This window comes from Ovis canadensis, chromosome 8 (genome assembly GCF_042477335.2).
Source record: "Ovis canadensis isolate MfBH-ARS-UI-01 breed Bighorn chromosome 8, ARS-UI_OviCan_v2, whole genome shotgun sequence".
Classification (NCBI taxonomy): Eukaryota; Metazoa; Chordata; class Mammalia; order Artiodactyla; family Bovidae; genus Ovis; species Ovis canadensis.
Window position 1 is genome coordinate 74,258,417 of NC_091252.1, and position 27,098 is coordinate 74,285,514.

Below are 27,098 nucleotides of genomic sequence, written 5' to 3' on the forward strand. Positions count from 1 at the left end.
TATCCTCAAAAACAAAAAAAACCAAACAACCCAATCGAAAAATGGGTGAAGATCTAAAGAGATGTCTCTCCAAAGAAAATGTGTCAAAGCTGTTACAGAGGGTGCCCATGCAGTAGAGGAACCATCCATATGCTGAAACATCTACTAAGGCCCAGCTAGTTAATGGACAGTTATGTTGGCACAATCTCTTGAAGGTGTATCTCTTTAAAAAATAATCTTGATGTAATATTTAAGGTTGTACCATGCTTTATTTGAAAATTATATTGCAATTATCAGAGAACTTTGAGGTTTCAAAACAACTAATGTGTTGAATGTAAATGTTAAATAGTTTAATAAACATTATATAGAGGACTTTTCATGTAAAAGCACTGATAATCTTTGTGACATAAAAAAGAAAGTCCAAATATGAATTTTTTTATCTTCATTGATCATTTATGCTTGTAAAGTGGATAAAATAAGAATAGCTTCCATTGCTCCTGTTCTAGTGCTAAAGAAAAGATTTAAGTATTCTGTCAAACTGGGTAAATAGAAAAAATACATATAATATAATCATATATCAGGTATGTATCTTGAAAACTAATAATAATAGCTTAATGATTATTCAGGATTTTCTATATACTAAGCACTCTGGTTTTACCTGCATCATCTTGTTTTGTCCTTGTTACATCCGTGTGAGACAGTATTATCTCATATTACAAGTGAAGAAACTGAAGCCCAGAGATACTGGATAGTTTGCCTGAGTCCACAGCAAAAAAAGTCATAGAATCAAACCTGGTTCTCTGACTTCAAATTCAAAGCCCATTGTCCTTAAGTGTTGGACATAATTTCCTCTCATTAATACAAATTCCATAGGTTGTCACCTCTAAGAATTAGTATTGAGAAGCTCAATGGGTAACACATTTTTCTGTTTTTTCTTACATCTGTTTATACAATATAATGTCATGGTGATTTATGTGATTTTTTTCTTTGTATAATAGATTGCACACACATCCCTTGGAATGAGTGAGGTCTCAAGTAATATAATTTAGGTTCTCATTGATGTTCCATATTTATTATATTAACACCATCTGTAGTATTTAAGTCAACTAAATTACTCCAGTAATAAAAGACAAAACTAACAGCTTTCATAATTTTCAATTGTCCAAAAAAAAGTAAAAAACTTACAATTAATCTAGGAGATGATCTAATGCTGTATTAACTTTTTTTGAAATCTTACGTTCAGAATCATTTGTTTTATAATCTTTATTCCTTTTTGCTTTCACTAGAGATTTATTAGCCCAACTATAGGTTGCAATTTTACTGATGTGAGAAGAGGTAAAATTTTTAGAATATAGTTTGTCATCTTCAAAAATTGCTCAGAATTTGTCACCCATAACAGCTTTTTCAGAATTATTTTATTCATTTCAGTCATAAAGTTGTGTACTTTGTTTTAAATTCTCAGTTGCCTGAAATATAACTTCTTCCTAAAAAAAAAAAAAAAAAAGAAGACACACAGATGGCCAATAAGCACATGAAAAGCTGCTAAGCATCACTAATTATCATGGGCTTCCCTGACAGCTCAATTGGTAAAGAATCCACGTGCAATGCAGGAAACTCTGATTCCTGGGTCAGGAAGATCCGCTGGAGAAGTGATAGGCTACCCACTCCAGTCTTCTTAGGCTTAAATACATTTCACTATTATTAGAGAAACACAAACTCAAACTACAGTGAAGTACCATCTCACACCAGTCAGAATGGCCATCATTTAATATGTCTACAAATAGCAAATGCTGGAGAGGATGTGGAGAAAAGGGAAGCCTCTTACACTGTTGGTGAGAATATAAGTTGGTGCAGCTGCTATAAAAAACAGTATGGAGGGTCCTCAGAAAACTAAAATAGAATTACTGTAAAATAGAAATACTGTATTACTAAAATAGAATTACTCCAGCAATTCCACACCTGTGCATATATCCAAAAAAAAACTATAATTCAAAAAGATGAATGCACCCCTATGTTCATAGCAGCACTGTTCACAATAGCTAAGAGATGGAAACAAGCTAAGTGTCCATCACCAGATGAATGGATGAAGAAGATGTGGTGCATATGTACAATGGGCTACTACTCAACTATAAAAAATCAAAATAATGCCATCTGTAGCAACATGAATGCATCTGGAGCGTACCATACTAAGTGAAGTAAGTCCAGAAAACAAACAGAAATACCATATCATTTACACATGGAATCTAAAATATGGCACAAATAAGCCTATCTATGAAACAAAAACAGACTCACAGATATGGAGCACAGACTTGTGGTTGCCAAGGGGGTGTGGGGGGGAAGAGGGATGAACTGGGAGCGTGGGGTTAGCAGATGCCAACTATTACACATAAAGTGGATAAACAACAGGTCCTACTGTAGAGCACAGGGAACTACATTCAATATCCTGTGACAAACCATACCGGAAAATATTTTAGTAAGAATGCATATATGTGTAAAATGAGTTACTTTGTTGTACAGCAGAAATTAACACATTGTAAATCAACTATACTTCAATTTAAAAGTTTAGAAAGGAATTTTTAAAAAAGAAATGCTCTATCCTGTAGCAATATGCAACAGGATACTCAAGAATCTGGCAGGCAGGGTAATGTGAAAATAAAACTAAAGAAAAGAACAGCAAGGTAGACTTGCCTTTATCACTACAGAATTAAGAGAGTGAGGTGGGTGGGTGGGTGGGTGTGTGTATGTGTGTGTGTGTGTGTGTGTGTGTGTGTATACACGTGCTTGCACAGCTAACCCTAACCCTCTTTGTGACCTATGGACTGTAGCCCACCAGGCTCCTCTGTCCATGGGGTTCTCCAGGCAAGAATATTGGAGTGGGTTGCCATGCCCTCCTCCAGGGGATCTTACCTACCCAGGGATTGGAGCCACATCTCCCTCCTTGGCAGGCAGATTCTTTACCACTGAGCCACCTGGGAAGTCCCATAAGATGAAAAAACAGCACCTTATTTTACCCAAAGCATTCAAGTGCCTATAAGATGTCAGTACTCGACTGAGTTTTAGGAGAATGTAACTTAAAAGATAATTCTTTGTCTTCTATTAGTGAAGTAAAGAAAGACCTTCAAACAGTTTCAACACAAAATATAGCATGTGAGCTAACAAAACCATATATTGGGTTAGTCAAAATGTTCTTTTGGATTTTTCCACAAAACGTTACAGGAAAACCCAAACAAAAGTTGTGGCCAACCCAACACGTGGTACAGAAGCAGTTTAGAGGAGGTGGTGGTTGACTGTGTCCAGCAATGAGGCAAATCAAGGGAGGTGTCAAAAAAGAAGTGATGCTAAAAAGAGAATACGAGTTCTAACTTTTCCTATGAGGCTTTGTATTTATGGTCATAACACATCTGCCATCTCTAGGACTGTGCCCCAAATATAAGACTGCTACATCTGTTAAAAGAGGAATGGTCTTCTGTCATTTAAACTTCCTTTGCTTCACAAAAAGTGAGGCATTTCGGACATTCAGACCTGGCTCCTGGAACTGTATCCTCTTGGAAAACCTTGGACAAACTTTCCCCAAGATTTTTTAATTCAAGCCTTAACTTCCTAATCTACAGAATTAGTAACAATTCTTGTAAGAGTTACCATAAGAAAAATAGATGATAATTATGTCAGAGGGTAAAGCATCTGCCTACAATGCGGGAGACCCGGGTTCAATCCCTGGGTTGGGAAGATCTCCTAGAGAAGGAAATGGCAACCCAGTCCAGTATTCTTGCCTGGAAAATCCCATAGACAGAGGGGTCGGAAAGAGTCAGACGTGACCGAGCGACTTCACTTTCACTTTCAAGTATAGAATAAGTCATGAGGTTCTTCCATCCCATCTAACCCACTCTCCCTGTCATATATATGAACAAAGAGCTATGCATAAGCAACATGGACGGAGCTAGATATTGTCACAGAAGGCAATGGCAACCCACTCCAGCACTCTTGCCTGGAAAATCCCATGGGAGGAGCCTGGTAGGCTGCAGTCCATGGGGTCGCTAAGAGACTGATACAACTGAGCGACTTCACTTTCATGCATTGGAGAAGGAAATGGCAACCCACTCCAGTGTTCTTGCCTGGAGAATCCCAGGGACGGGGGAGCCTGGCGGGAGGCCATCTATGGGGTCGCACAGAATTGGACATGACTGAAGCGACTTAGCAGCAGCAGAGATTGTCACATTGAGTAAAGTAAGTTGGACAAAGAAGGAGAAATATGACATACTTTATGCGTGGGATCGAAAAAGAAATGATACAAATGAACTTATTCACAAAACAGAAACAGACTCACAGACTTGGAGAATGAATTTACAGATACAGGGTGAAGGGTGGGGGAAGGGATAGTTAAGGAGTTTGGGATCAGCATGCATACACTGCTATAATTAAAATGCATAGCCAACAAGGACCTACTGTATAGAACATGGAATTCTGTTCAATGTTATGTGACAGCCTGGATGGGAGGGGGTTTGGGGGAGAATGGATACACGTACATGTGTGGCTGAATCCCACTGCTGTTCACCTGAAACTATTATGAGCAGGTGAAATGCCAGGCTGGATGAAGCACAAGCTCGAATCAAGATTGCTGGGAGAAATACCAATCACCTCAGATATGCAGATGACACCACCCTTATGGCAGAACGTGAAAAGAAACTAAAGAGCCTTTTGATGAAAGTGAAACAGGAGAGTGAAAAAGTTGGCTTAAAACTCAACATTCACAAAACTAAGATCATGGCATCTGGTCCCATCACTTCAGGACAAATAGATGGGGAAACAGTGGAAACAATGACAGCCTTTATTTTCCTGGGCTCCAAAATCACTGCAGACAGTAACTCCAGCCATGAAATTAAAAGACACTTGCTCCTTAGAAGAAAAGCTATGACCAACCTAGACAGCATATTAAAAAGCAGAGACGCTACTTTGCCACCAGAAGTCCATCTAGTCAAAACTATGGTTTTTCCAATAGTCATGTATGGATGTGAGAGTTGGACTATAAAGAAAGCTGAGCACAGAATAATTGATGCTTTTGAACTGTGGTGTTGGAGGAGACTCTTGGACTCAGTCCATCCTAAAGGAAATCAGTCCTGAATGTTCATTGGAAGGACTGATGCTGAAGCTCCAATACTTTAGCCACCTGATGTGAAGAACTGACTCATTTGAAAAGACCCTGATGCTGGGAAAGATTGAAGGCAGGAGGAGAAGGGGACGACAGAGGATGAGATGGTTGGGTGGCATCACCAACTCGATGGATATGAATTTGAGCAAGCTCCAGGAGTTGGTGATGGACAGGGAGGCGTGACATGCTGCATGGGGTCACAAAGAGTCAGACATGACTGAGCGACTGAACTGAACCTATCATAAACATTGTTCATCAGCTATATTCCAATAAGACATTTTTTAAAAATAAACCATGCATAGACAAATTACATGAGAAATTTTAATCTAAAATCTACCCACTAGTTCCTGTTTTAAATTCATCAATTTGATTTCTACACATTTGTGATCATTATTCTATTTTAAATATGCTGAGGTTTTCCTTGATTCCTGGTTCAGAAAACCAAAGGCCAAATGATTCAAAATACTCAAATTCATAGCCAGAGAACGCAGTAAGCTTATAAATTTCATATATCCTGCTCCCTGATTTTTCTGGAGAATTGAAATGTTAAAAAAAATACTTTGTAGATAGAAAACTTTAAATAATTGACAGAAGGAGGGAAATTTCTAGGATAATGGAAATGTTTTATATCTTGTTTCACGTGGTGATTATAGGAGTGAATAAAACTGTCAAAATTCCAACTGAACACACAAGATCTTTGTTCTGTTTGATATTATTCCCCCATAAAGTTTTTTAAAAACCTTTTGCTCAAACCTCCCTTTCCATAAGTGTTCATATTCTTCGAAAGTAAATTTGTATCAATAATTTCTTTTTTATTGTCATACCTGGTTGGTTTTAAAACATCATTCTCAGGTAGGTTTTTTTTTTAATCCATATTGCTAAGGACTTAATCAAACTGTTTATGTCTTTCCTTCCAGATTATCAGGCCCAAAGCTGAACAGAAACCAAGGCCAAATCTGCTGACCCTTAGCTGAACCCCTGGGCCTCCATGGACTCTGATGCAGGCAGCGATCTGTCACAGTGCTGCCTGCCATCTGCTGATTAGTTTTTCGGTCATCCTAATCAAATATAAGTTTATTTAATTCCTATAATTATATCTTGAGAAAGTGCACTGACAAGTTTACTAAAATTCAAATGTATTTACTAGCTTAGAAATTAAATGTAAAAAAAAAAACCCTACCATTTTACAGGCATATCTCATTTATTTCAATCTTCCCTCACCTTGAGTTTTCAAGGGCTTTTTCTCCATCACTGGCCCAGAAGATGAAATGTGTAACACAAAGTCAAACTCTCATAAGTTCTGCAAACCAGAAGGAAACCAGAAAATCTTGGCAGTTGTTGAAAATAAAAATAGGAAATTGACAATGCTGAGTTTAAGGAAATTAAGAAAAAACAGATCAAATGAAATAGGTGAAAACAAGTCAATATTAAAAAAGAGGAGAAAAGGAAAAGAATTAAGTACAACATGGAAAAACTCTTCTCTCCTCAGTTCTCAAATACTTAAGAGAAGTTTCAGAGGTAGCTAATCAAACTCTCAGAATTATTATAGTCAGTGTTTATAATTAACATTAAGCTATCCAAGTCCTAAGCAGAAAAGTCTTGGTGAAAAGCTAACTGAAATAGGAAGTGTCCTGTCTTTTAGTGTAGAGAAAATGAAAAAGATCATGTACTCTAAAAAATAAAAAAGACTTTAATTGCTAAAATCCACACAGGTATAACTTTCTAGAGTTAAACCCTACAGCATTTCTGTAAGCAGTTACAGCAAATTCAGGCTATTGGCCCTGTCGGCTAAGCATATATTAATAAATTGGAGGTCACACCAGAGACAACAATATTTCATTAGAAGTTTCAAACCTCATTCAAATTTTTTAAAATCACTAATAAATTTTCTAGACTTTTAGCAGTAATATTAAAGATGGTATAAAAAAACAGGAAATTACATGTGATATACTATTATTAATGAAGTACAGATTTTATTCAAATCTCACAAAACTTTATGCTAGACCCTGATGCTGGGAAAGATTCAAGGCAAAAGGAGAAGGGGGACGGCAGAAGAGGAGGTGGTTAGATAGACTCACCAACTCAATGGACATGAGTTCAAGCAAACTCCAGGAGACAGTGGAGGACAGGGATGCAACCCATGGGATTGCAAACAGTCGGACATGACTTAGCAATTGAGTAACAACCACCCTGACAATGGGTTCTATTATCTGTGGTCCAGTTCTCACTCCTAAACTCCAAATACTCAAACTCACATATATTGCAAACTTACCATGTCCAAAACTCAACTCCTGATCTTTACCTGTCTTGCTTAAAAGACAAAACAACCTGCCCTATCCAGTCTTTCCCCTCCAATGGTCATCCTTCCTATCACTCAAGTCTAAACCAGAATTCTTCTTGATCATTTTTCAATCTTCTACCACCTTTAGCAGTAGAACAAACAAATCTTGCTGACTCTAAAATATATCTAGAATCTCACCACCTTCACTTCTAAATACTAATCTGGTCTGCTATTTCTCAAGAGTCCCTGCTTTTGCCCCTAATTGTTATATCAATTTCCCACACAGAGGCCTGAGTGATTCTTTTAAAATGGAAGTCAGATCTTGTCACGCCTCTGCTCAAAACCGCATGGCTTCTCCATCTTACTCAGAATAAAAGCTGAAATTCCTAAAATGATCTATAAACCCTGCACTCTGTGCTGTACCTTCCACGTATCCTCCCCACCCTTGTGTTCTACCTTCTACTTTCTTCCTGGCCCACTGCTCCAGCCACTCTGACCTACCAGCCATTCTGAGAACTTAGCATGCATGTGACTGTCTCAGGGCCTCTGCATGGCTATTCCCTTCGTCTGCAATGCTCCTCCTTCTGAAATCTTCATGACTCAGTCCCTTGAGCCCTTCAACTTTGTATGCAAATATCACTTATGCTGTGAGATCCTAATTGCCTTCCTACTTTAAAAATGCCTCCCCGATTTCAGCATTTACTCTGCTCCTTCTGCTTTTTCTTCATAGAATTTATCACCTTTTGATGTTGTACATGTTATTTATGTAATTATATTTGTTTCTCTTGGTCCCCTCAAAATGTACTCATAAAAGCAGGAAGTTTTGTCTGGTTCATTCAACGCTGGAGGAGGGTCAACATTAGATTTACATTTAATGCATTTGGTCCAGATTTCCAATCTGCTTCTCAAGAAAGGAAGGTATTTAAATAAGTAGGTAAGATGGAGAAGAGGTCAAGAGCACAGTGTTGGCAAGGCCATTGACATGCAGAAAAGTAAAATAGTGCAGTGGTCCCTAGATGCTCCTCGGTGCTCATGTTTCAATATGGGGATACAGGACTGACTTAAAACAGGAACACATTCATGGAACAAGGTAACGTGTCAACTGAAAGCACAAAATCAACTAATTCTACAGTAAGAAAGGAAAGCATGAAATGACAAAGGTGTTCCACAGTAGAATACTGACTGACATACTGGGATCTTAGTGAAATCCCTTCTCACAAGTTTGACAAAGTGCCAAAGTGAACTGGGGAGGACAGCTATCTTTGCAAATGTAATGAAAACTATGGATCTTTCCACAAAAATTAAATGTATCTAAAAGTTCAGAAAGTTCACCACCCTCCCCCAAACCTATCCATAGATCACCATGGGCCAAATGTTAAGAATCTTAATTAAGAAAAAAAAAATCCCATTAAAAATATGACTTCAGCATCATAACAATCACTTGAATGATGCCTGGATAGGAATACTGGCAGTTGCAATATTGAGTTGTAACATTTTGAGTAAATATTTGAAGTTAAAGTTTACTAAAAGGAAGAATCCAACAGCCATGTCTTAAATGTTAAGTTCTCAATATGTATGTAGAATTAAACATCCCAGTGAATATGTAAACTGAAAGTTTCTTACTGCTTGATATAATTTTATAAAGTTAATAAGGAAGACTATGTAGGTACTGGTAATTTGACTTTTTTAAAAAAACTGAAAACAGCAAACATTCCATCCAAACAATCTGAGCTATTGTCTTTCTGGCTTCTGTACAATTTTATCATTTAGGATCTTTCATCTAAATAATTCAACAAAATGTAATTAATGAGTCTTGCTTCTCTACCAAATACCCGCTTCTCTCTGTACCACAGAATCCAGAAATAATTAAAGGAAATTCAGGTTGGGTAGTTTTTCTTGCTCAGCTATATCTCTGGAGAGGGGTGTGGTAAGGGAAGGGAGAGGGTCTTATTTACATCAAATATAAATAGCTCTTTACTCACTGAGACCATTTGCGGCACTGTAATAACATGAATGCAAAGAACATCTGTCTGAAATCTATTCCGTGTCTGGTATCTGATGCCATGCTTATATGATAAAGGCCACAGAAGCAAACCCAGAGGCACGGAATTTAAATATAGTCCTCAGAGGTCTCTCTGGCTGGTTTCTTTTCCCTTGTTGATCCTCATCAGAGAACAAATTTACCAAGAGTCATCAGCTGGACACACCCAAGCTGGATGTGGGCCAAGAAGCAGCAGCACCATTGAGATCTGGGCAGCGAGGTGGAAGGGTGACCAGGGCACCAGCCGAGTAAAAGCATGCGGGCACTGCTGGGCAGCAGCTGGGGGAAGTTTGGCCACGCCAGCCGGGGAACGTACGAGTGGTTAACCAGCGAACCCAGCCTCCCTCTTCTGGAAACTCAGCTGCAGGTCTGTACCTACAACTTATGCCTTTTCTTCCCCCAAAATATCCTTGTTAGCTTTAAAACCAACATCGCCTATACTGTTAGGAAAACTTAGTGGCAACGTTTTGCATTACAGGTGTGACAAAAATATGAATTCGCTGACTTGACCTGGTGTAAGGAGGTAACTTGAAAGCTGGATTCTTTTGACAATGATAAATTCAAGTAAAACTTGTCACAGAATATTCTAAGAACACCTGAGATAACAAATATATAAAAGAACACTTGAAGGCAGAAGTCAGGAAATTCTTGTCTGAGTATGACAAGGTTGCATTTTTGCTCAGTAAGCAATGTCTACATTTTAAAAAAACAACAAAAAAAAGAAAGATTCCCGTTGGCCCTCCAGCTGTTTCTAAGAAGCCAAGGATCTTACTTCAGGAGGGGCAGCAAAGAGTTAAAGAGGTTTTGCCTCTAAGAAATGCAGCAGCTGCTTTGCTTTATCTGGGAAATCCCCAAAGGAGTCCCAATCTGAGGGTTCATTAAGGAAAAATAGTTATAGAAACCTAAAAACTCAGAATTAATTTTATGGTCAACGGGAAAAGTGAGTGATACCACTGTCCCACAAGAAAGAGGGAAGAAACCTATTTTCTTGTTTGCTAGAAAGTTGAGGGTTGAGACTGGTATTTAAGTTCTCTAAAACCAATTTTTACAGAAATAAATTATACACATATATGATATATCCTTCAGCAGTTATACTTTCTAATGCCTTTTTCTTTAAAGTAATTCCTGTACTGCAAAGTCCTTGAGAAATATTAAAAAGCCACTTTGAGGGGAATGAACTGTTTAGAATATTTGACTAAAGACATTCTTTCTGCATTAAAAACAAAAAAAATCCAAAACAATTTGAACCAATATATTATAAATCATTTAATAAACAAAGATACCATCATAAATTTGTTCTATACCTCCATGGTCTCTTAATTAGGGGAAAAAAAAAGTTCTTTATCTCAAGAAATTGTCCTAATCTGCTGTATAAGTATCGATATCTGAACAAGATGACTCACCTAATGGAAGTACTGATTACAGAAGGGGACAGTAGCATCTTAATTTTTTGCAACTAATACTGTTAGTGGTATAAAGTAAGAGGATTACATAAAAACTTTTAAATAGAATATTAAGTATCTTCATATTCAATGCATATGGAACTTAGAGGGTATAACAGTATTTAAAATTTGATGCCCACAACGGTTTAGAAACTATTAGTACCCACATTTATTGAAGGAGAAAGAAGAAAAATCAATTATACAAAATGGTCCGTGGTTATCAAGGTTGAAGAGTGATTAAGTATTAAGAGATAATAGCTTTAACATTTTAAATCATTTATCTAGTGGGAAAAAATAAACATAGTTTAAAATGCTTTTTGACTCCAACTTGATTTTTTTCATAATTGTAGTAAATTTATTTTTGAGTTCATCTATTCTTAAAGCTTATATAATCAAAGTCCTTGTTTTATCATAACAGATTTTAAGAGTTCTGATAAACTAGATTATGTGTGAGAAAACAGAACAAATTCATAGTTCGCTGATTCATTATAATCTCAAGCCAACCTTCAAAAAAAGATGATTTTACTGTCGTTTCATACTGAAGAAAAACTAGAATCAAAGAGGTAAGTGAATAGCCCATGGTCACACAGATATCAGAAGGTCATATCGGAATTCAAGACCACAGCTGTCAAAGCCCAAAGACGATGCTCTGCTGCTCAAGAAAACCTTAAAAAATTGCAAGGATTTTAAGCTAAAATATCATAATTCATATCTTACCAAAACAAAATATCTAACAGTATAAATATTAAATAGACCATCTAATTTCAAATCAAAATAGCATACACAGTTGTAAATTCTTTAGGAATTAAAGATAACAACAAAAAAACTCTAGATAAATCAGTCTCTTAAAACGTTAAGACCAGCAAAACATTTGTTCTTTTCACCAAAACCAAAGCAAAAAACCCAGCTCTAGTAATTTTACTAGTGTAAGTTTTATTTTAAATCAGTAAATCTTAGCATGTTGTTTTTTTAAAACACAATTATAAAGTTTTACACTGTTTTCTTTGCCTCTGTAGTAGTAGATACTAACATTCACATGCATTGTGAGTGGAGAAGCATTTTAATACTTATTTCTTAGCAGCTTTATGTAAAGAGATGTCTACAAAATTTGGAACAGGACCTCTTTTTTCATACCTTGCTGTTGGAGTATCATTCTGTGCCTATTATATTATTTACTCCATCAAGAATCATCATTATTCTTATAAGCTGATACTATCAAATCAATACCTTTTAGGTTACTCAAAAATTTACCTGCAATTCTTTTTCTTGAGTTCCAAATTTCTATATTTATCCTCCAAATTTTGCAAAAACAAACTGAAGGAATTTCACAATCTCAATCATCATAAGCATTGGCTATCCAATCATATTTCAAATGTTACTTATAGGTCATAGGAGCATGTAACAATGTCAGATTTTACTCCAGAATCAAAGAAGTTCCAAATGACCCTTGTGCAGCATAAAACATTACTGGTCTAATTCTAAATAAAGTACATAAATAGTAAGAGTTCTCATTCAATGAATGTGTGATGGACCTATCAACTAAACCTTATTCTAATATTTTTACTTGAGTGGAAATATTGTAGGGTATCCTCATGTACTTTTGACATTCTGAATTCATACTCTATAAGTACAATTTAATTCATTGGCATGAATGAAGATTAGAGTGATTTTTAGAGTGAGTAAATGATGGTGAAAGTGAAAGTCGCTCAGTTGTGTCCAACCCTTTGCAACCCCATGGACCATACAGTCCATGGAATTCTCCAGGCCAGAATACTGGAGTGGGCAGCCTTTCCCTTCTCCAGGGGATCTTCCAGGCCCAGGAATCAAACTGGGGTCTCCTGCACTGCAGGCAAATTCTTTACCAGCTGAGCTATGAGGGAAGCCCAAATGATGGTAGAATAGGAAATGAAGACAGAGGCCAACCTTAGAACCCCAGGGGTCTTCTTTCCCCATCTTCTAACTATTCTATTCTGTCCCCCAACTCCAGGGCACCCAGAAGAGAAGTTCCACCCGGGAGGATGTGGAGCCCTTCCTGTTCATCCTTCTTCCAGCCACCGTTCTGCTCTTCCTGGCCTTTCTACTGCTCTTCCTGTATCGCCACTGTCAGACCCCTCGGCCCCAGGGCCAGGTTTCTGGCCTGGACCTCCCAGAGCACCCGCCTGCGGGGCAGGTGACCGACTTCCTGCCCAGCTTACCCTGGAGCAGCGAGCAGACCTCCCCTTACTCCCCACTGCCCCCGGAGGCTGCCCTTCTTTCCAAGGTGTGTTCACCGCCCTCCTATGAGGAGGCCACCAAGGATGCTCCTGGGGAACAGGCTCTGGATGCGGGCATTCAGTGTGGAGTGGGTTCACCTGGACTGGATAAGCAAATATAAACTGGTCCTGAAAACCATACAGAACATGGCCTTCCCCCCTTCAAATAGCCCACTTGGGCAGGGGGACAAGGGCCTCTGGACCTAAGAAGCTGTTTGTTACTGGTGGACACAGGGATGAATGGGTTGGGGGTGGGGTGGGGCTGGAGCTTGACAAATGTCAATCTTGTTAACTCATTTTCAAGTTCCTTAGGGGAAACTTTCCCCAGGTTGTTCTAACAATGACTGGGCTCTTCTATAAGAAGAAAAACAAAAAGTTCTAATATGAGTTGAGGGGAAAAAAGAATTACTAGGGAACGTAAGAACTAACACTATAGAGAAAGAAAACAGAAAAATGTTGATAAGCCGAAGATAACTACTTCAACCACCAAATAAAACTTTTCTTTCTACGCAAGTTGTCCAGGGCCTCATAGTCTCACTTCTGTGTGAAGAGGCTTGGAGAGTTCTAGAAGGAGAGAAAAAAACAGGTCTAGAGCTGCAGGGGTCAGTGGACCCAGTGTATTTTCAAGGCTTGTAAATAATGGTGAAGTATATTTCAATATTAATGAGGAAAGAACTGACGTTTGCAAGCATTTTAGCTAAAATAAAATAAATAAATTGCTACAAAATTCACTCGTGAGTAGCATAGCTCTTGTTTACCTTCTGACTTGCTTCCTAGATTGTAAGGATTTGGCTTGGTTATGTGGGAATGTCTCACACTAGAATATCATGGGCTGTCCAACTGTGCCATGGCAGGACAAAAGATGGCTGTTCCCACACATTTTCTTGAGGGGACACGGTGACAACGTATGTTCATCAAGCAGTATTAACAGCAGAAATCAGTTTAGCATTGGAAAGGAAAGGTCAAATCTATTTTTTTCCCCTTATATAGGATGGAAGGATTGTTTTATTTTTTATTTTTGCTATACAGTAAGTCTTTGTTGGTTATCCATTTTAAATGTAGCAGTGTGTACAAGGAAAGGTCAAAATCTTAAAAAGAAACACAGATAAGCTCTAACGGGGGTCTTATTAATCACATTGTTCAAGCTCTTGCTTTGCAGATGTCAAAACTAGAGCTGAGAGAGGTTAAATACCTCCTAAGAGTCAGAGCTGGGACCAGAAGCCTGGCCTCTCTGCCCTGGGTCAGAGCACCTTTCACAGTGCCAGCTGGTCTCCCAAGAAAACTGCAAATGTGGAATTTCAGTGCCCACTCCAGACTGGGGGTCAGGGCTCAGAATAAGATGGCCATAGCTGAATTTGGAATGGATACAAATCTCCGTCTGTGATTTTCAAATGGGGAGGTAGAGGTGGGTCATTCACGCTTGGGGGCTGTATCCGGATACCCATGGGGGTGGCAAGGTGGCACACAAGGTCCTTAGATTTGTATTCAGTGCTGTAATTTCAGGGGTAAAACTTTTTTGTTTTCATAGTATAAACTAAACAACCTTCTGATGGTTCAAAATGAACAAAAAATGACTCTTTAAAATTTTTGACATGAACATTTTTATACTAGATACAGAACGTGGTAGAATTGTAGAAAAATAACAAAGTACACTGCATTACTTTTCAAATGTAATCTGATAGAAATACTAGCAATATCTTTCAAGACTTAAGCAAAATACAATCTGAGTGAAAAATCAATAAAATTTATTTCAGGAAAATTGTACTGAATAATTCTCTAATGGTCTTTAAGGGAAGTAAATAAACAAATGGCAATGAGCAGCTCAGCAGACAGCATTCTTTTTTCAGTCCTAGGAATCTAGCTCTCTCTGAGACTCTTGATTTCCCAACTGCCATTTCTTCCTCTTCCTTTGCTACCAGAACCCCGATTTGGTTCTGAAATCCTGGGACCACCTGTGAGAGGCAGAAGACTTCCCTTTCCCCTGCCCACACCAGTGGATGCACAATAAGAGTTAATCATGGTGATCTCAATTCTATTCCCAGGGACTGATTTGGTCTTTGGGGCTGATGTGGGAGATGTACACAGGAAGAGAGGCTTGCTCTAAAAAAGACTGCTTCACATTAAAAATAGATGCATGGAAGGAAACACTCTTCCTCTCTGTTGGATGTTACATGTCTGTATGCGGTACCTAGGGCTGTTCCTTGCAACCAGGAGCAAGACATTGGCCAGGAGTAGTATTGAGGATGGTAGAGTAGAAAGATGGACAATACCTGGGTTGATGATTGTCATGCTGCCTAATAACCCTGCAAACGTCTATATTTTCATGAGAGAATACCTTTCCCACCACTAACCACTTAAGCCATGCTTGGTATCTGTAGACAAAAGCATCCCAAATACCGCAATTTCAAAGGCCGATATGGAAATGCATTGTCATGTTTAAAAATATTCTGATAGGGTTTCCCTGGTGGCTCAGTGGTAAAAAATCAGCCTGCCAATGCAGGAGACACAGATTCAATCCCTGGTCTGGGAAGATCTCTCATGCTGCAGAACAACTGAGGCTGAGTGCCACAACTACTGAGCCCACGTGCTGCAACTACTGAAGCCCGAGAAACTCAGAGGCAGTGCCCCGCCACAGTGGGAATCCCACGCATCACAGCTGGAGAGCAGCCCCCGCTCGCCGCAAGTCGAGAAAAGCCGAGACCCAGCACAGCCCCCAATAAGCAAACAATAAATGTGTTTTGGTAGACTTACATAAAATAAGTAGTCAGTGCTGGGACTCATTGAAGACTTTATCAGTGATGTAGTTAAGGAAACATATTCTTTTATGGAACCAAATCAAGCTGTAAGAAAATAAACTACAGACCCCCAGGCCGAATTCCACTTGCAATGTGTTATGGTACATCCGGTGAGACAGACGGATTTTTACATTTTTCAATAGTTCAAAACAAAAGGATATTTCATGACACATGAAAGCTATATGAATTAGAATTTTAGTGGCTAGAAATAAAATTATTGGAACCCAGCCATTCCCACTTGCCTAAAGCTCTTCCTACATCAAGAGTCAAGTAGTTATAGTGGAGTCTATTTGACCTTTAAAGCCCCAAGTACTGCCCAGTTCTGTAAAGGTTTGCTGACACTTGCTACACACCAGTGGACTTCAACCGTAGTGTATGGTAAAATTACTCGAGGAACTTTTAGAAATACTGATATCAGGACCCATATAGACCAATTAAACAGAAATAGAGCCAGAGATTCTAATACAAAGCCAAGTCATTTTCTAGGTAATGTGAGTGAGCTTCTACCCAGGTGTAAGATACCCTGTTTAGAGAAAATAAGCCTGTCAATCTAGCTTTGAGCCATCGTTTATAACCCAACATTCTCTGTAAACACTTCCCTGAAGCCATCAGCATAATGTGCATCTGCTACCAAGTCAACTCACAAAGCAGGATTTGCAAGCAGAATATTAGAAACCATCATGTAAACAGGGCATCCTTTTTTAAATGTTGACACAACTGGTATACATGGGAGCACTCCAAGCCAGATAAACATTGATAACAATCCAGGGATGAAAGAACTAGATTTTAACAGCTAAAAAGTATTTGGAGAAGCAATAACTGTAGCCAGAAAAGATTAAGAATGGGAGGGAGGCCACTTCCCTGGCAGCCCAGTGGTTAAGACTCCATGCTTCCAATGCAGGGGGCCTGGGTTCTCTCCCTGGTCAGGGAACTAGATCCCACATACCACAACTAAAAACCCTCAAGGCCGCACTAAGACCCTGCATGGCCAAATAACTTGTTGTTTTTAAAGAGGTAGTATAAGAGTAACAGTGACCAGAATGTAGACCTTTTCACTAAATTCTACACTGGATCAGAAAGTATCACTAAGGCATCATTTTCTACAAAGGAAAAGGAGTCCAGTTTCTGGTCTGGCATGAAAGGAGCTTGAAAGTCATTTCTCCATCATAACAATAACAAAAAGCCCAAGAAACTGAAAAATCAACAGCTCCCCTTAAATTCAGTGAACTGTGGTCACAGGGCAAACCAATGGCCCCAAACTCGAGAGAGACAGATACAGAAAATCACAACTTACCTTGAGCAGAAACCCGCACATAGACACCTCAGGAAACTGGGCCAGAGCTGGGGAAAACTGAACTGAAATTGAAGTAATGCCAGAGGCTCAGAGTAGGCAAATCTGAGAATTGAACACTCCGGAGGGGCCCACACTCTGTGAATGTTGCCTCTAGAAGTCCTACCAGATTCTCACAGTGGAGTTCTGAGAAAAAAAAAGCTTATAGTGCTTCCAGCAGAAGGAGAAGAGGAACCATCCTGAAACCCGCCAGCACCTTCTGTTCTCTGTAACAAAGTCTGCCCTCAGGAGAACTATTTCTCCAGGGCCTAACCTGCTCGGGTTTTATCAGAACCTAGCTCACCTGGGAGGGGGCGGGGAATTTGCAGTCCCAGCTGATTCTAGTCTTACACTGCAGAGTGGGTAAACACCCAACTAGCTTGTTCTAATAAAGGGGAGAAAAGAAAAAAAACAAGAGAAGCGCTTTTGAAGTTCAGACCCCAGTGGCACAGGCTTACTAAAAGACTGAGACCTAATCATAAAACTATAAAACATTTTCCCTTTCCCCACACCTAACCACTGACCACCAAGTAATTAAAGGCCTATTTACTGCAGTTCTTTTTGCCTAGGACATCGAGTTTACCCTTCAAGAAAGAATTGTAAGGATACTAAAAGGCACAAAACACAATTTGAATTAACAGAGCAAGCATCAGAAAGAGATCCAGAGATGGCAGGAATGTTGTTGGAATTATCAGACCAGGAATGTAAAATAAATATGATTAATATGCAAAGAGCTCTGAAAACATAGACAACAAGAACAGAAGGGCAATGTCTGCAGAGAGACAGAAATTCTATGAAAGAACCAAAAAGAAATGCTAGAAACCAAAAACACTGTCATAGAAATGAAGAATGCTTTTGATGAGCTTATCAGTAGACTGGACACAGTTGAGGAAGGAATCTAAGTTTAACGAAATGTTAATAGAAAATTTCAAAATGGAAAAGCAAAGAGAAACAAAAAACTGGAAAAAAAAAAAAAGCAAACCAATATACAAGAGTTGCGAGACAACTATAAAAGGTGTTGGTGTGTGCCTGCTCAGTTATGTCCGAATCTTTGCAACCCCATGGACTGTAGCCCGCCAGGCTCCTCTGTTCATGGGATTTTCCAGGCAAGAATACTGGAGTGGGTTGCCATTTCTTACTCCATAAAAGACCCTGATGCTGGGAAAGATTGAAGGTGGGAGGAAAAGGGGACGACAGAGGATGAGACGGTTGGATGGCATCAGCGACTTGATGGACATGAGTTTGAGTAAGCTCCAGGAGTGGGTGATTGACAGGGAGGCCTGGTGTGCTGCATTTCATGGGGTCATAAAGAGTCGGACATGACTGAGTGACTGAACCGAACTGAAAAGGTGTTACATAGGTATAATGGGAATACCAGAAAGCGAAAAGAAATATTAGAAGCAACAATGACAACAAATTTCCTTAAATTAATGTCAAATGGGGTCGCTAAGAGTCAGACATGACTGAGTGACTTCACTTTCACTTTTCACTTTCCTGCATTGGAGAAGGAAATGGCAACCCACTCCAGTGTTCTTGCCTGGAGAATCCCAGGGACAGGGGAGCCTGGTGGGCTGCTGTCTATGGAGTCGCACAGAGTCGGACACGACTGAAGTTTCTTAGCAGCAGCAGCAGCAGCAGCAGCAATGTCAAATCACAGATCCAGGAAACTCAGAGAGCATCAAACAGGAAAACAAACAAAAAATACCCCTACACCTGAATTTCAAATTCAAACCACAGAAAACCAAAAATAAAGGAAAAACCTTGAAAGAAGTCAGATGGGGTGAGAGGGAAAGTTTTACATATAGAAGAGGAAAGATGAGACCAACAACTTCATCTCAGAAACCATGTGATCCCAAAGACCAAATCAGTCCCTGGTGAAGGAATTGAGATCACTGTACTCTGATATTAGAAAAAGGCATCATAAGTCCCACCGTGTTCTCAGTGCAATGCAGGACTTTGCCATACAGAGTTAAAATAAAGCTTCTCCTTCTCTAATTCCCCACCCCCCATTTTCAGACAATACACATAGTTGGATGTTTTGAAAGGCCAGCATTAGCATTCATCCTGTCTATCTGGATTCTGAACAAGGCGAGGCAAAAGTTACAAATTCTCACTTTAAGCATTGAATCTTCTTGGTTCTAAATTATTCATTATTTACTCCTTTATCACACTAGTAAGCACTGCCTCAGAGGGTTGTTAATAAAAAGATCCAATGTTAAAACACACATCCACCATAAGGGCAGAGTAAGTATTAGTACCTTTCTATATTTATCTTCACGTATACGACATCAGACATTCTCACTCTCTTGTAGGGAGACTAGGATATCAGAACCTACTCAGCCATCAGCCTTACCAGGCTAAATGCCCAGAGCTCACATCATTTTTAGGGGCCCATGAAAATATTTTAATTTCTTTAAAACCAGAATTTAAAAAGTTAATTTGGGGGGGAGGGCGTCAAAAATTATATTCATCTTTATAAGAACAGAGACATAAAATACAAATGTTTGTATTTTTCTTCAGAGGAAGGGACCCAACAAAACAAAAGTGCTTTAGGCCCATCACAGTTAAAATGCAGCCCTGGGAGGAAGGCTGTCTCAGATCAAGGGAAGCCAACTTTAGGCAAGGAAACCAGAGAAATCTGAAATTTTTTCAGGGGAAATACCTGTGTTCTCTCTCTCTTCCCTACACACACCCAGTGGTTCTAGCCACACTTTCCCTCCCTCTCTCCTCCTCCTGTTCTGTTAGTCTCATCAAAGCGGTAAACGATCAAGTGATCTCAATAAGTCTTCTCCTCAGGCAGAATGTATAAAGACATGCGTGCTGAATGAGCAGAGGATCAGGCAAGTTCAAAGAACCAATTTCAGTTCTTAATGAACTGGTCCAGAGTTTTTATTCACAAAAGACTATACTAATAACTACTATTTATCAGGATATGACATGCAAAACACTGGGCCAAGACATGACCAGGCATTACTTCTTGGAATCCTCAATAGCATACGAGGTGAATCCCATCCATTTGTACAAATGAGGAAACAGATTCAAGAAGGCTGAATCATATGCCCAATATCACACAGCCAGAAAGTAGGAGAGTTGCGATGGAAAGCCAGTCTCTTAAACCTTGCAGCAGGCATCTTCTTCTGACCTGATGGAAGGTGAAAGTGTTAGTCATTCAGTCGTGTCTGACTCTTTGCAATTCCATGGACTTTAGCCCATCAGGCTCCTCTGTCCATAGAATTCTCCAGGCAAGAATACTGGAGTGGGTAGCCATTCCCTTTTCCAGACAATCTTCCCAACCCAAGGATCGAACCTTGGTCTCCTGCACTGCAGGCAGATTCTTTACCATCTGAGCCACCAAGGTATAGAATTTGTGATAACGGCAGGCTTGAAACCACTGTAGCCCCAGAAACTGATGCCAAACTCCAGTTCACTGGTATTAAAAATATATTTCAACTCTTACATTCTCACAAGTAGAATGAACCATGTACTGACCATATAGAGAGACTTTGCTTTGATTATCTTGTGCTTCAAGTGCAGGTCCAAAAGAATTCCAGCTGTGAAAGCAACATTAATGGGAGTCCAAGCTGTTGCTGCTGCTGCTGCTGCTGCTGCTAGTGTCCGACTCTGTGCGACCCTATGGACAGCAGCCCAACAGGCTCCCCCGTCCCTGGGATTCTCCAGGCAAGAACACTGGAGTGGGTTGCCATTTCCTTCTCCAATGCAGGAAAATGAAAAGTGAAAGTGAAGTCGCTCAGTCATGCCTGACTCATAGTGACCCCATGGACCACAGCCCACCAAGCTCCCCCGTCCATGGGATTCTCCAGGCAAGAGTACTGGAGTGGGGTGCCATTGCCTTCTTCAGTGAGCTACTTAGTTGTGATATATTTGGTTTCCACTTTTACTTCACATCATGAACCTGTTAACATCAGTGTGGATATCCCTCTCTGTTTTTAAAAACACTCACTGCAGTCTCAGAAGTTATATCAGTCTCATATTAATTAGAATTGATATTTTAATTTTTAAAGACATTCCCAGCTTTAGACCTTAGCTTTCTTATCCTCAGCCCCACATTCAATAAATGTCTCTTCATTTTCTGTGGTCCATGAGAAAGATGGTTCACAGGTGCTTCTAAAGACACTCAATCACGATCGGTGTCTGATAAATTCAGATTGGCATTCATTCAACATTTATCAAGCAATTATGTGTCAGGCACCAAGTGTAAATGGGGCTTCACGGGTTGCTTTGTGTCTAAATAATGGATGACTATTAAAATTCTTACCCAAACTAAAGGAGAAACCAAGCAAAAGAAAACAGTACATTTTCCATTAGAATACCAAGTTGCTATCCATTTTATAGTTATATTTGAGATTGTAGTAACTGTAAAAAGACAGACTATTTAATTACATTGTGAGCACAAGAATGGCCTCCGAGTAAACAATGACTTGAATGTAAAATAAAAAAGGTTGAGCACCGAAGAATTGATGTTTCTAATTGTGGTGCTGGATGAGACTATTAAGAGTCACTTGGACAGCAAGGAGATCAAACCAGTCAATCCTAAAGGAAATCAACCCTGAGTATTCATTGGAAGGACTGATGCTGAAGCTGAAGCTCCAATACTTTGGCTACATGATGTGAAGAGCCTGCTCACCAGAAAAGACCTTGATGCTGGGAAAGATCGAGGGCAGGAGAAAGGGGCAACAGAAGATGATATGGTTGGACAGCATCACTGACTCAATGGACATGAATCTGAGCAAACTCCAGAAGATAGCGAAAGACAGGGAAGCCTGGAGTGCTGCAGCCCATGGGGTCACAGATAGCTGGACTCCACTTAGTAATTGAACAACAGCAGCAACAAAGGACAATATTTTATACATTTCTAAACCCCACCAACACCTGCTGCTGCTGCTGCTAAGTCGCTTCAGTCATGTCCGACTCTGTGCCACCCCATAGACGGCAGCCCACCAGGCTCCCCGTCCCTGGGATTCTCCAGGCAAGAACTACAGCACTATTCATAGACGACATATATAATTACTCTTTTAGCTATTATTCCTGAAATAAACCACCTCAAACAGAATGGCATTTTTTAAAGTATCCCTTTTTTTTTTTTTTTATGCTCACAGATTCTGTAGGTACCGCCTGTGTCTGCTCTGTGACTCTGGGGCCTCAGCATGGAAACAGGGAGGCTGTGAGGAGGATAAGGGGCTGGCGCTGTCGGGACCCTTGGTCACTCACGTGTGGTGGTTGTCGCCAGCTGTCAGTCAGGGCCTCAGCTAGGAACCTACACGAAGCTTTCCATGGAACTGCGTGGGCTCCCCTTCAGCAGGGTTGTTGGATTTCTAAGAGCAGGTAGCCCTAGAACTCGGTGGAAGTGTTTAACGACCAGGCCTCAGAAGTCACACAGTCTGCCCAGTTTCAAGGGAAAGGAACAGAGGCCTCATTCTCTCATGGCAGGTGCAACAAAGTCACGTTATAGGAACAGCATGTTGGATGAGAGACAATGTGGCAACTGTCTCTGGATAATAAAGTCTGCTTCAGGGATGGAATAATCGATGACCAAACGACATCAGCAATTGGCATTAGCACTTCTCTCCTATATTTGAGTTCTCCTCTGACAACACAGTGGGATTGCCCTTTCACACCCTCCCAAAGTCAGCTAAGGCCTGATGACACGCTTTGGTCCATGAAACAAGGATGGGAGTGACATATATAACAGTGCAGGAAGCACTCACCGTCAATCCTCATGATTCCCAGACTCCATACTTGCAAGTTCCCCTACTTGCTGATATATCTTTGCAACCCTCGCATCAATCCATCACTTTCTGGCTTGTGGGTGGACGTGTATATGCGTAGAGTGGTGGAAAAACCAAGCCACCAGAGACACATTCCCATTTAAAGTCGAACGAGGCTAAGCTCTGTTTTCTACTTACAGGTCTCAGACATTGTCCTTCTCACAGTTTATTTAGTGGCACATTTTCCACATTTTTGTGCTTTTTGCTGGTGATTTTGCTCTTTTAAATGCCCTCCCAGGCATAGTGCTGAGGTGCTGTCTAGTGCTCCTAAGAGAAAAGAAGGATGGGATGTGCTTTTGGAGAAGATATAAACTTCTCCAAAGTTACAGTGCTGTTACTGTTTTTGTGAATTCAATGTTAATAAATTAACAGCATATATCAGGGACTTCCCTGGCAGTCCTGTGGTTAAGACTCCATACTCCCAATGCAGGGGCACGGGGTCAAGGCCTGGTTGGGAAACTGAGACCCCACATGCTGCACAGTGTGGCAAAATAGATCATAAAAGCAGAGTTTGTCAGAATGGATTTTAAAAAGCATATACTTTGTGAGTTATCTATATACAATAACACACATAAAATAAGGCTACATATTGACGAAAATGTAACCAGAGGTTCACAGGAACCTAATCAGTATTTCCTCTAGTACCAATGGTTCAGTATTCACCAGCTCAATGTCCATGGTGACGTTATAGAACATACATAGCTGCCATGAATAATGAGAGATGGCTCAAATTCCTGCTGCAGGATTCTCCTGTGCTTGCTCCCCTGCTAGGATGAACTTGGAGACCCTGGTGATATAAAGTGCCACAGTGCACCATCACAAGTGCCATGAATCTTAAATAAAACATCTTCACAATGTCATGTAAACACTGGTTAAACATGAGCTAATAAAAAGAAAATTTTTACTTTAATTAATCAACACGAAAACTAGCTAGATAATTTGACATGTTAGTATAAAACTTGAGTCTTCTGAATTTCATTGTTCATTCTAACTGAAATTAGTTAAAATAAATCCCTTTCTTTCCTTCCTTCTGTTCTTTTACATGACTAATTATCAACTTGTAAATATAGATAATTCAACTTAGTCACCTGTCATCTTAATTAATTGTATATTTCATACCCTATAAAATGAATGTCTCCAAATGTAGCCTCAGTTTTTATACAAATAAAATACTCTTCCCCTCAAAACGCATTGATAACTGTAAGATTTGCTGCAGGTGAAAAAGAACAACAAATTTCTTAAGCAACACTGTAAATTACTTTCTTTTCCTCTTAAAAAAATATTTCTGTAAAGTAAAATTGTATTCTCAACTTTGCAAATTTACCTATGCAATGGATCACATCTGTTACATGAGTTAAAATAAACAGGCTATTTAAAAATAAGTTAAAATTCATTATTTAGCCTTCACTAAACAATTCAAACACATCTCAGCAATAATAATAGATTTGCTATAAACCCTAGAAAGTGTTATATATCCTCAGACCACTGCATACCAGTTTGAGCAGGAAAGGGGAAGGAAACAAAAAGACATCAATTGCTTTAAAAGCACCAGGCCCACAGAACATGATATTATCCAGCAACAGAAAGGAATGGAGTACTGATAGACGCTACAACATGGGTGACTCTTGGCAGCATAACGCTAAGTGAAAGAAGCCAGTCACCAAAGATCACATATTATATATAATTCCATTTATATGAAATGTCCAGAATTGGCAAATCCATACAGGCAGAAAGTAAAGAGTCAGACATGACGGAGCAACTAACAATGTGCTCTAGACATTATTGAGACAGAAAATAGATGACTGATTGCCAGGGACCGGGAGGCTGAGTGTGCTGCGTGCTCAGCTGCTTCAGTCACGTCCTACTCTTAGCAACCCCATGGACTGTAGCTCGCCAAGCTCCTCTGTCCATGGGATTCTCCAGGCAAAAATACTGGAGCAGGTTACCATGCCCTCCTCTAGGGGATCTTCCCAATTCAGGAATCAAACCCAAGTCTCTTATGTCTCTTGCGTTGACAGGTGGATGCTTTAACAGTCTGAGCCACCAGAGGAGATTAGGAGTAACTGCTAAATTGTATAGGGCTTTTTTCTGGAGTGATGGAATGCCCTAGAATTAGTGCTGATGCTTGTATAATACAATGAATATACTGAAAAACAATGAACTGTATTTGTTAAAATGGTGACTTTTACACCCATGGCTGATTCATGTCAATGTATAGCAAAAACAACTACAATATTATAAAGTAATTAGCCTCCAATTAAAATAAGTTAATTAAAAAGATAAATAAATAAAATGGTGACTTTTATGTTATGTGAACTATATATCAAAACAAAAAATTTTTAAGGCAGACCTGCTGCTGCTGCTGCTGCTGCTAAGTCGCTTCAGTCGTGTCCAACTCTGTGCGACCCCATAGATGGCAGCCCACTAGGCTCCTCTGTCCCTGGGATTCTCCAGGCAAGAACACTGGAGTGGGTTGCCATTTCCTTCTCCAGTGCATGAAAGTGAAAAGTGAAAGTGGAGTCGCTCAGTTGTGCCCGACTCTTTGCAACCCCATGGACTGCAGCCTACCAGGCTTCTCCATCCATGGGATTTTCCAGACACAAGTACTAGAATGGCTATAATAAAGAAAGTCAGATAATAACAAGTGTTGGGTAAGGATATGTAGAAACAGAAAGCCCATACCCCACACCAGTGCGGAAGTGTGGAGTTCTAACCAATGAACCGCCAGGGAATTCTGTGGTACAGTCACTTTAAAACACCGTCTGCCAGTTCCTCAAAAAAGTAAATATAGCATTACCATTTGACCCAGCAATTCCATTCCTAGCTTTTACCCAAGAGAAATGAAAGCATGCCCAACAGAAACATGTATACAAATGTGCACAACAGTATTACTACTCAGGCCAAAAGTCTGAAGCAATTCAAATGATCATCAACTGATGAGTGAGTAAACAAAACGCTTATCGAACTGAATATTTTTCAGCCATTGAAAGGACTGAAGTACTGATACATGCTACAATGTGGATGAACCTTGAAAATATTTTGTTACGTGAAAGCAGCTAGTCAGAAAGGTCCACATTCTATACGCTATGTCTGTGTCCTCCTAAACATTTGTATGTTGAAACCCTGGTGCCCAATATGATGGGTTAAGAGGTGGGGGCTTTGGGCTTTGAGGTCATGAAGAAAGACCCCCACATGAGTGGGATTAGATCCCTTATAAAAGAGACCAGAAAAAAATTCCTTCCGCCATGTGAGGGTACAATAAGCAGTCTGCCACGAGGAAGAGAACTGTCATCTGACCTTGCTAGACTTGGACTTCCGGCATTCAGAACTGTGAGAAACACATTTTTGCTGTTTAGAAGTTACCTAGCCTGTGATATTTCGTTATAGCAGCCAGATGTATTAAGACCTTGTATGATCCCGTTTATAGGAAAGGTCCAGAACAGAAACAAAGAGCAGATGAGTGGTTGCCTAGGACTGGGTGGTGGAGATTTAAGAATGATGACTAATGGGGTTTCAGTGGGGTTTCTTTCGGGGGTGGAAGATGAAGACAATGTTCTAAAATTCACTGTGGTGATGGTTGCACAACTGTGAATACACACTAAATACCATTGACTGTTATGTCTTAAGTGGGTGAATTATATGGTAAGTGAATTTTTTCTCAATAATTCTCTTAGGAAAAAAAAGACTAAATCTAACCAAAAACTTCTAAAATCACTAGGGCCTGGCCACTGCCCCCTCTTTCTCTTTCCCACCACACTTTCCCAGACTGTTACGTCTGATGGGGTGACTTAAGGGTTTGGGGGCCATTTGGTGGGGAGAGGATAAGAAACCAGGACAGTTCAAGATTTTCTCCGGGTGTGACTGTGGCCTCACCCACTTCCTGCCCCTGGGCCCCTGACTGCCGTTTGGACCCTAAGCTCCCGTCTAGGTGTGAGTGGGGCGGCCCGCTTGCCTCTGGCCCTCATTGGGCCCACAGGGGTGCGGACAGGAGCGGCCAAGGTCAGAGTCGGGAGGAGCATCGCCTCACCCCGCACCCCCCCCGCCCC

At 40.0% G+C, this 27,098-nt stretch overlaps 1 protein-coding gene across 1 annotated transcript; it reads left to right on the forward strand.

Annotated features, from left to right (window-relative positions):
• Positions 1–9,703: 9,703 nt before the first annotated feature.
• Positions 9,704–13,263, forward strand: SMIM28 (small integral membrane protein 28). Its single transcript, XM_069597990.1, has 2 exons — positions 9,704–9,814; positions 12,877–13,263. Exons 1-2 carry the CDS (start codon positions 9,704–9,706, stop codon positions 13,261–13,263), a joined length of 498 nt encoding a protein of 165 aa, XP_069454091.1.
• The last annotated feature ends 13,835 nt before the right edge of the window (positions 13,264–27,098 follow it).

Bases quoted from the DNA above. Each gene is read 5' to 3' on its own strand.
- SMIM28 (XM_069597990.1), top strand. From the start codon at position 9,704: ATGCGGGCACTGCTGGGCAGCAGCTGGGGGAAGTTTGGCCACGCCAGC. The intron at 9,815-12,876 runs GTCTGTACCTAC...CCCCAACTCCAG, and splicing joins TTCTGGAAACTCAGCTGCAG to GGCACCCAGAAGAGAAGTTC.